We start from the raw sequence: 11,017 nt of genomic DNA, 5'->3' as shown, positions 1-11,017 counted from the left end.
GTTCTTCTGACGAAGCTCCTATATCTCGGCAAGCCAGTTGATGTTTAATTTGGCTATGACACGAGTAACAACCTCCACAAGCTCCTCAAATGCGGGAGTCTTCAGTGTCTCCTGTCTCGATACTAACAACATCCAGCTCCTCAGAACTGGATAATTGCAATACCGGTGCTTGACTCAGGGCAGAAATAACCACAGAAACACTGGACCTGGCAGGTGAGGACAGAGAAAGGGCGAGGCCCATCTCTAACCCCACGACTTGAGCCACTACTCTGCCTTGGCAGAAGCGGGACCCAAGGCCCTCCTCAAAGAGTGCCCCATTCAGCCCCCACAAAAGCTGACTGACTGAGCTCCCAAACAAACAGCATACAGTTACATGTGTATCCCCACCCGTGATATAACATGGGTAGGGATGAACACACTTCCTGAAATGCTGTTCGCTTGCCATTATTATTATTTTTTTAGGGGTTTTTTTTGTGGTGAAACTAATAAGAACAAGCACACGGGAACAGGGAAAACTCCAGGGCAGAACATACATGTTACAGTAATCAAAACATATGTTTTTTTTTTTTTTTACCTTCTGGCCTTTAAGGGCTTTCTTTCTCTCTTTCTTCTTAGCTATAATGGAAAAGAGGAATCAGAGCCAATTGTTAGTATGATTTCAACCTTAATGTAATCCTCAAACAATAGAAAGTTATTTAAACATTTAAATGTATAACAGTACTGTAAGAGCCAACTCAATATCTGAACAGATTGTAAATTCATCATTGTTTTTTGCTTCTTGGTTGGTTATTGCAAAATGACTGAGGATATGAAGTCATAATGTTTTGCAGTAAAGCAAAAGGTAATTTGGACTTTGATTCTACAATGAGAGCAAGAGTAATTCAGAGAGATAAAAGTTGTAACTTACCACTCTTAGTAAAGAATCATATTTCCTCTCAACTGATGGAACCGCAAAGTTCATTCCTATAGGTAAATCATCATTCAAGTCTAGCACCAGAACGTCTGGCACCTGAATGTCTGGCATCTGAACGTCTGACTGAACGTCTGGCACCTGAACGTCTGGCATCTGAACATCTGGCACCTGAACGTCTGGCACCTGAACGTCTGGCATCTGAACATCTGGCACCTGAACGTCTGGCACCTGAACGTCTGGCACCTGAACATCTGGCACATGAACGTCTGGCACCTGAACGTCTGGCACCTGAACATCTGGCACCTGAACGTCTGGCTGAACGTCTGGCTGAACGTCTGGCACCTGAACGTCTGGCACCTGAACGTCTGGCACCTGAACGTCTGACACCTGAACGTCTGGCACCTGAACGTCTGGCACCTGAACGTCTGGCATCTGAACGTCTGGCATCTGAACGTCTGGCACCTGAACGTCTGGCAACTGAACGTCTGGCATCTGAACGTCTGGCACCTGAACGTCTGGCACCTGAACGTCTGGCACCTGAACGTCTGGCATCTGAACGTCTGGCATCTGAACGTCTGGCACCTGAACGTCTGGCACCTGAACGTCTGGCATCTGAACGTCTGGCACCTGAACGTCTGGCACCTGAACGTCTGGCATCTGAACGTCTGGCATCTGAACGTCTGGCACCTGAACGTCTGGCACCTGAACGTCTGGCACCTGAACGTCTGGCATCTGAACGTCTGGCATCTGAACGTCTGGCATCAGAACGTCTGGCACCTGAACGTCTGGCACCTGAACGTCTGGCATCTGAATGTCTGGCATCTGAATGTCTGGCACCTGAAAAACATTTTAACATTTAAAAAACATTAAATGAATATTCAACAAAAATGTTTCCGAAAAAAGTGTTCCATGAACAATGTATAAATAATGTTGGTAACACTTTACAATAAGGTTTTATTAGTTAAAGGGATAGTTCACCCAAAAATGAAAATTAGCCCATGATTTACTCACCCTCAAGTCATCCTAGGTGTATATGACATTCTTCTTTCAGACGAATACAATCGCAGTTATATTATAAAAAATGTCCTGGCTATTCCAAGCTTGATAATGGGAATGAATGGGTATATTTTTTGGGAAGTACATCAAAGTGCATCCATCCATGATAAAAGTGCTCTACACGACTATGGGGGGTTAAGTAAGGCCTTCTGAAGTGAAGCGATGCATTCGTGTAAGAAAAATATCCATATTTAAAACTTTATCGACTAAAATAACTAGCTTCCGGCAGATGGCAGTACGCATTGATTTACGGCAAAAGAGTAACACTTGACCCGACGCATGACGTAATGACCAACGCGGAAGCCAGAGGATCGGACAAAACAAAACTCCAGTCAAGAATTAGAAGTCTAAAACGTACATTTTTTAAAGAGAAATGTGGGAGGAGCCGACTTTTGTAGGCCGTCTACCGAAAGCTAGTTATTTTAGTCGATAAAGTTTTAAATATGGATATTTTTCTTACACGAACGCATCGCTACACTTCAGAAGGTCTTTATTAACCCGCCAGAGCCTGTGGAGCACTTTTATCATGGATAGATGCACTTTTATGATGGACAGATGCACTTTTATGATGGATAGATGCACTTTTATCATGGATGGATGCGATATATAAAAAAAATATTACCCATTCACTGCCATTATCAAGCTTGGAAGATCCAGGACATTCGTTTATATGAAAAATGTATTCGCCTGAAAGAAGAATGTCATGTACACCTAGGATGGCTTCAGGGTGAGTGAACTATCCCTTTAACATTAGGTAACTTCTTTAGTTGAAGAATGAACAATAATTCTACATCGTACTAATACACTGTTAAAATCAAAAGTGTCAGAGTCTGTTCTATCTTTGTATTTATTGTGTTCACATTCTGTTTGCTTGTTTTCAGTTGACCCTGTTTTCACATGTTTCTTTGGTTCATCTTATTCACCTGGCCCTTAATTAACTCGTTAGGTTCCTCATTTAGTTCTAGTATAAGTACTCCCTGTTTTGTTTTGTTTTGTTTTGTTTTGTTTTGTTCATGTTCCTGTCTCGTATGTGTTAGAGCAGTGGTTCTCAAACTATTTACACCAAGTTCCACCTGAGAAAATATTTGACTCTCCAAGTACCACCATAATGACCAATATGAAAATACAGTAGCGTAGTAGGCCTAACTATTCAGATACAGTTATGCACAGCTCAAAAATGAGGTAGTTTTATTTTATTCTAATAAGAATATTTATTGTCAGCCACTTTTAACATTGTAAAAACACAGTTTGAATATTAACACTGCACTGTGCTGCTTACATACAGGTCAATAAAACACTTAAATAATGATTAAAATCAAATGTATTGCACCTACAAGTGAAATAAACTGTACTGTACTTAAAATATTAAGTAAAAAAAAAGTACTGTACTTAATAATAAATACATAAATTAACACAGGCTGTGTATTCATATTTAACCCTTTTACACATACATTTAAAATATTCTGGCTGACCCCCTGTGAGTTTTTAGGCGACCGTTATTTAGAACTGATCACTTTATTGTTTCCATGGTGACGCGTCATTACTCGTCACGTGACACCGCAGCCACAATAGCGCTGAATGACTGATGATCTGCTTTTATTTACTTTTTTATTCAAAATATTCACAAATTTGTTAGCTATGGCATTAAATATCTGATATTCCGATTGTCAAATATGTGCAAGTGGACGTGTTTTGTTGTTTAAACACCTTTACAACGATCATGTTAGTTGAGCTATATGCGCCGCCATGTTGTGCCACTGTTCAGAGAATCGGATCTGTTGGATTTACAACACATGAATTCATCCACTTCTCCCGAAATACATGAAAGTAAGTGGGTGAAGAATAGAGTTAACTTTTAAGTTACTTACACAATGTACATCTGATATGAATAAAACGTGTTGTCTAATTATAATGGAAATTGTTATTATTGCCACTGCCATAGACATCGGTGTGTATTTTACAAATTCTAAATGTATTGTTTTTTTAGTACTTATGTGAAATTAAATGTCTGTTGAAAATTCAGTGATTCCTCAGCGTACCACTAGAGGGAGCGTGCATACCACACTTTGAGAACCACTGTGTTAGTGTATGTTATTCAGTTCTTCAAGTTATCTCCTGTATGTTTCCTTAGTGAAATCTACAATTAAAGACTATTTTGAGTATCTCCTTCGTCATGCTCTTTGTTATCGGCCACATACTGTGACAGAAGACAGAACCAACAAACAATGGAACGAGCTCCAGAAAACGGCTGAAGATCATCTCCTCTCCCTCCGTCGGGATGGTTGTCCTCGGGAATGATATGTGGAGGAGTTTTTAGAGTTTTCCCACCTATGGGTTTGAGCAACACTACTCTCAGTGCCTGCTTCCAGATGGGACTGCTTTATTATAGTTTTCCACAATTGCCAAGACACTTATCCCACAAAATTCCTAATCCCACAAAATTCACCTCAAAAATCTCTTCTTACTGTTCTGGGTCTGGTCTTCGGTCACGTGTGGATATACTGTGCTTTTTTTTTACGGAACTGCAGATTTTATTCACTGTAATGCTGACTCTCTAACACAGTATAATATGAAACCAGAAAACCATGAGCACTTAGTTCAGCACAGGCTTTATTGAGCCGAGCTCTGCTGAGCTGTCAATCTTATCTGACTAATCATGCAGGACAATAACAATAAAACCATGGAAACACTGATTGGCTGATGGCGGGTGACCAATAGCAAGTGAACAAGCTGAGAAAATAAAGCTGAGGGACACTTATGAACACTTACTCTCCCAAATTCCTGTTATGTTTGTCTATTAGCCACTATTTGTATATCATTTTATATGATAAAATGAGATCGGTTCAGATAGGAATGAGAAACTGATATCTTACTATCTTCTGTAGGACTTTAGTATTAACATTGTGTTTAGTTTAGTTTGCAGATTATTTATGTTTAGATGTCTGATGTTCTTCTTGTTTTCCAGCACTAATATCTAAACATTCTTAAATCAAGATATACTGGAGAAGCGAAAGGACTGAAGATATTCAGTCATCATAATTTTTTGCAGTGAAGTAAAAGGCAATTTGGACTTTGATTCTACACAGGCTATGTTTACATGCAACCACATAATCCGTTAGTAATCGCATTGACGGCTCAATCGGACTGAAAAGCCTTCAACAAACACCTTAATCGATCTGACTGAGCTCGATCCCAATGTCATTTTGACTGTATTAAAAGGGGCGGTTTACTCCTTTTTTAATCCAATCGAGAGAACATGTAAACACTTGATCGGATTGAAACCCGAAACTGAAAGCACTGTGTATGTGCAATAATGTAGAAATAGTGTAATGATGTAGAAACAGCGTAATGATGTAGAAACAGCGTAATGACACGTGGAACGAGCTGTTCTTCTGTTGAATAAAGTGTGGTATAAACGAGTGTCTCGTCCTCCTATAATCCTCCTCTCTCTGTGTGTGTGAAGTGGAGCAGGACAACGGTCCACCAGTGCTGGTTTCAGACTCTCATCCACACACCACTGGTTTTGGCCATTTTTACTGTGTGATCAATATCAGCAGCTGCATAACGGCTCATACGCTCATTATCTCCAAATTATGACCAGAAATGGATAAATATTAAGTCTGCTGTTTAAAACAAAAAAAGGACTATTGTAGGAGAATAGTTAGTGTGCGCAAACATCGGGAAGCCGTATATTCGTGCAGTGTGCGCATGTCAAAATATCTATTCTGATTTGAAGCTTGTGAAATACAAACGCACACATGTTTAGTGTTCATGTAAACACTACATTCAGATTCATCAATGAATTCAGTCCGATTGGAACAGAAGTTGTGCATGTACACTAGCAAGAGTAATTCAGAGAGATGTAACTCACCGCTCTCAGGAAAGAGTCACAGTTTCTCTCAACTGATGGAACCACAAAGTCCATTTCTATAGTAGAATCGTCATTCATAGTCGGTTGTTTGTTCATCTATAATGGAAATGAGGAATTAGTAAAGGATAAATTAGCAGAAAACTGTAAGTATGCAGTTTAAACATCCAAGCACTGTAATCCAAACTAACTCAATCAGATCATATAACTTACCATATTATTTTTTTTAGCAGTTCCCAGGGCAGGAGCCACCAAGACACTACTTTCTCTTAGATGGAGAGACTCTGTATGTCGGCCTACAGTTCAGTCACTCTACCGATAGACCTGTATGCCAGATTACCTCCTGCCCCGGGACCTTTTCGTAATAAAATTCACTTTTCCTAAAGCAAATGGTTTGATGTATCATGCAAAGTGAAAAGCTGGCAAATGACTGCTCATTTATAGTCTGATAAAGCCCAACCCTCTGAGGTTATGACGATGCAAATCATGACACATAACAATGTTCATCTCAATGCTTTCAGGAACTGAACAATGTAAAGAGTGAGAGATCAAATTACACAAGTGTCTGAAATCAAACTCATTCATCCAGTTCACTTTCTTCTGGACACAAACCCTTGACATTTCCTCAGCTAACAAAAATATGTTCTAATCACGTTTTTCTAACGTTCCCATGAAGTTATGAAAATATAATGTCTGAATGTTTTCTCCAGTTTTTTTAAACATCCAACTAAAACGTTTTAGTAAAGAAACGCTCCATGATCGATATATAAATAATGTTTTTGTGCTAGTGTTTTGAGAACATTATTAAAGACCAGATGTTACTGTAAGAATGTTCATAACTTTGAGGGAACGTTCCCTGTTCTCTGGGTCCAAACTAAACCGGTTCATAAAATCCAATGATGGTATTAATATGTCATCTTACATGCTAATAAATGAATATTTATATATTTAATATTTATATATACGTCTGTCTCCGTATTTGTGTTCTTGTGTTTCTTAAGAGTTTCTGTTTCCTATAAAGTGAAACTTACACACGACACTCCTACACCAACTCTGATTTGTTGAAAAATGATCACCAAATTATTTATATTTATACCATAATATATAACACTGCCCAAGTTGAGAATTATAATAGAGCAAAAGACATAAATATGATCATGTTCTAGTAAAAAATCTGTGGATTATGAATCAGATTAATGTTTATCCTCTTGATCACATTCTTAAAAACACAAACTGATGAATGTTTGTCCAGTTCAAAGGCTTAAATTACTTTAGCAGTAAATCAGATCATCAATAAAAATAAAATCTGATAACTAGGAAATATGAAGAAATTATACTGGATCTGTCTTTAAAATAATTATTTTCTCTACATTTATTTTTAAAAAAATGTAAAAACATGTTGTGAAGCTTCTAACATGTAATCTCACACAACAATAGATAAACTGTTCCTCCGTATCGTGTGCTGAATCACTGATTAACTAATAAACACTTCTTTCATAAATCTAAATCAGGTTTACTGTGTTTCTCAAGACGCTGCAGGTATAAAGTGTGTTTCTGTTTCCTATATAATGAAACTCTTACGTGACACTCCCATTTTTATTTTATTTTCCTCAGGAACAACACATCTCTCCTTTATAGGAAACAGAAACCCATTAGACATGAGAAACACACACATTAACACTCCTGTGATGGGCATTTACTGCAGTAATACTCCTGTATACTCTGATAAACCCTACTGACAAACTCCAGTTCTTCTGGACATATTTGACTGATGATAATGATGATGATGAAAAGAATCTGTGGTTTACATTGTCATAACCTGCTGATATAAGAGACTGGTTTAGGCAGGCCCGGAAGTAAATAATCAAGTAAACCTGCTTCAGTCCAGTTGAAATATTACTAACAATATCAAAGTTATTCTCACGTTTCCTTGTTAAAATCAGTGCAGATTTGACAGCAAAAGCTTGAGCTGAAGGAGGACATTTGTACAATTACACTAAAAGACTTTGACTTGATAAAAGAGTGTAAACGATCAGTCAGACACAGACGGACTGGAGGAGATTGACAGGTTTATCAGTGAAGTGTTGATCATGTATTATTGAGTATAATACAGCAGCTTTATAGGGTTAAGAGTCATTCTGCACTGAGTTTGAGGAGCTCGAGGTACAGGACTGTGATATATAGGGCTGGTTATACTAGTCATTATAGTCAGATTAAATATTATTACATCATACAATCTCAGAAAGATATAGTAGTTTTAGGTAACAACAGCTTAGTAACACATGTACTAATATGTTTACTTCAGGTTATATCTGTAAGGTGCTAATATGTAGTAAAGGTGTTTGTGGAGGATCTTTTCTGTTCCAGCGTGACCAACACGATCTCATGAAAATGTGTATCTATATATCTATATAATTGTAATTATCGTGCAATTTATACGCAAAAAATAGTTTTTGAGTGAATATGATACGCACTGTAAACCCCTTGGCTAGGACTAGTGGTGGGGAGTACGTAAGTATTACACGCCATAAACTGCGCATTATATGCATGTAAAAACTATTTTTTGCGTATAAATTGCACGATAAAGACAATTTGTGCAATAGCGTGACTGACCCTGAGCAGAGAGGCGTCCATGTAGAGATGATTTACTGAGGAAAACTGAATAATGATTTAGTACTGCCAGCCCTCAAAGTTTAAAATCTCTACGACTTACGGTTTGGTCCGCCTGATCAGTTTTATGGGAGAATGCTGATCCTTGTAAATCTCAACCATTATAATAGGTTTCAGCGCTACATGATTTAAAAAAAGTAAAAAGTGTTACAACACTCCCTCTAATTATTTTTTGGTAATTTAAATATGTAACCTACACGATTTTATGGTTAACTAATACATTTTAGTTGTGGCTCTTAAAACTCTCGCCAAAATGCAACCTAGGCTCTTTTTGTTAATCTGCCCGAGGCAAACTTTCATTTATGGACATGATTTGTACCATGGAAAACCAAAATGTACCTTTTTTTTTCTTTTTCTTTTTTACTTACTGGTACAATACACTGGTACATTTCTCCATTTGCTACAACATATTTCACTAAAATGTCACACTGAAATTGTCAATTTAATTTTCCAATCTACAATAAAAATTCACAAGTTATTCACAATACAATTTAGACTTTTAAATTAATTTTTACCTTCCACACAATACCCTTGCATTTACATAACATTAACAGTTTTAAAGAAGTAATTAAATTATGTGAAGCATTATAAACAATGAGAATCAAATGATTGTGGAAGCAACAGTTTCCCACACAGTCTCCACAATGTATCTACGCTGAAAACATACTTAACCTGAAAGAATAAAGGAACTTCCTCTGTATGCACAACATCAATAACAAACACATCTTTGGTGCTGTATTTTACATTATTTACACAAACCTCTTTTACACGTTGAAGTGTTTTACCTGCAAAATCTATGGCTTGACAACTTTTGTGACTAAGTGTATTTTGAAGCTCTCTGGGTAAAGATGTAAATGGAGTGCTTATGCTTGTTCCAGTCACTTTTTCATAATCACACAACATGCTTTCTGATGAAAACTCCCAACACTGTTTGAATTGGTGTCTTTTGCTTAAGGAAGCAGCAATATTAATGAAGTTTTAAAATACTGATGCTTACTTTCAAAACGCATACACCAAAGTGGACGCAGCGGACCATAAGATGAAATAAGTCTAGCATAATGAATTAGATAATGACACTTGGGTGTGATGACGTCAAATACATCTTTTAACTCTTGTAAGAACTCTTTCACTTTCAAATCAAGAGGCTTTCTCTTTTTACTCTAGGAGCCATAACAGTATCTGCAATTTCTCGACATAGAAGATAAACATTCCAATATTCAGAATTGGGTGGAATGCGACGTGCAATCAAAAAAGGTAAAAGCCTAAATAAGCACCATTTTTGTGAGGCTGATCCTGAGATGCTAGCATTGTGTAAAATGTTCTCAGAAAGCTGGGATGGTTTGTTTGCTCTGTCATTTTGACCTATTGAGAAATGACTCAATTCAGCATTTACTTCCTGTATAGTCATGCTTTTCTCGATGTGCTTTACATAAAACTAGTTTGACTACTAAAGGTATTACGCCTTCTAATAAGTCGTGCATAATATCTGGTGGCAGTCCTTTTGTCACATCAAAGTAACTTAGTTCATCAAATGGACAGATTCTCTGAACACCATATACTGCAGTGTTGGTAGGATTTTCCTTTATAGAATCTAAGTGATATTTGTGGACTTCTGAAGTTCTGAAAATGAATTTATCTTCACTGAAAAACTCATTCTTATTTGAGTGGGTTGCCATACAGTATCTGCATATTCGTCCTGAGTTAAAGGACATGCTAAATCCACCAATCATGTGAGCAGACAAATTGTCACCAGAGATAGAAGCCGAAGCAGCACGCACATTGAATGTCTTATTACTGAACATCAAATCAAAGCCATCAGTTGACAGTCATTTTAAATCATCCAACAGAGGTTTCAGAATAATGTCCATGTGCTGCTTAAACAAAGAATGCTTAACGAGTAATGCAAGGTGGATATGCTTTAGCTGAGACCTGCGTTTTACACCTATATTGCCAACACTATTAAATAGCACAGAGTTTGTGTTTGTTTCTTTTGGAACCAAGCGGTGTTATGGTGGTGCAAGGAGATGAACCCAAATGCAGACAGTATTCAAGTGAACTACGTTTATTACAGAAAAACAGGGAAAACAAAACCCACGAGGGGGCAAAACAAGACAGGATCGACTATACAAGACTAACAAGACTACACTAAGACTCAGACAGAAAACTGAACACTGAACAATAAACTAACAGCTAAGACAGGATCAAACTCTTCACAAGACTTTCAACAGGTTACTCACAGTTGGTTTCACATAATGAATGACAATGAACTGGCACAGGACAGCAAACACAAGGGGATTAAATAGGGAGAAACTAATGAGGGAAACAGGTGACAAGGGTAAAGCAATGATGACTAAACGAGGGTAACAAGTGGGCGGGGTTACATGACGAGACAACGCAAGCACACAGCCCAAACAAATGGCCATGTGCTTACACATAAAACATGGGTCTGTCATGATCCTGCCTCAAAACCAGGGAAAATTAAAGACTAGATGGCAGAATCATGACAAGCG

At 37.7% G+C, this 11,017-nt stretch overlaps 1 protein-coding gene across 1 annotated transcript; it reads right to left on the bottom strand.

Annotated features, from left to right (window-relative positions):
• Nucleotides 1–859: 859 nt before the first annotated feature.
• LOC309511655 (uncharacterized protein) lies at nt 860–6,265 on the bottom strand (the record flags this gene model as incomplete). Its single annotated transcript, XM_082186880.1, has 4 exons — nt 6,051–6,265; nt 5,841–5,936; nt 1,706–1,750; nt 860–1,630 (listed from the first exon to the last, which is right to left on the bottom strand). The coding sequence occupies exons 1-4, from the start codon at nt 6,051–6,053 to the stop codon at nt 860–862; spliced, it is 915 nt and encodes a 304-aa protein (XP_082043006.1). The 5' UTR covers nt 6,054–6,265.
• Between the last annotated feature and the right edge of the window lie 4,752 nt (nt 6,266–11,017).

The sequence above is a fragment of the Leuciscus leuciscus genome, assembly GCF_965113295.1.
Source record: "Leuciscus leuciscus genome assembly, chromosome: 12".
NCBI classification, from domain to species: Eukaryota; Metazoa; Chordata; class Actinopteri; order Cypriniformes; family Leuciscidae; genus Leuciscus; species Leuciscus leuciscus.
The sequence above is the reverse complement of the archived record's forward strand: the minus strand, read 5'-3'. Positions and strand labels throughout refer to the sequence as shown.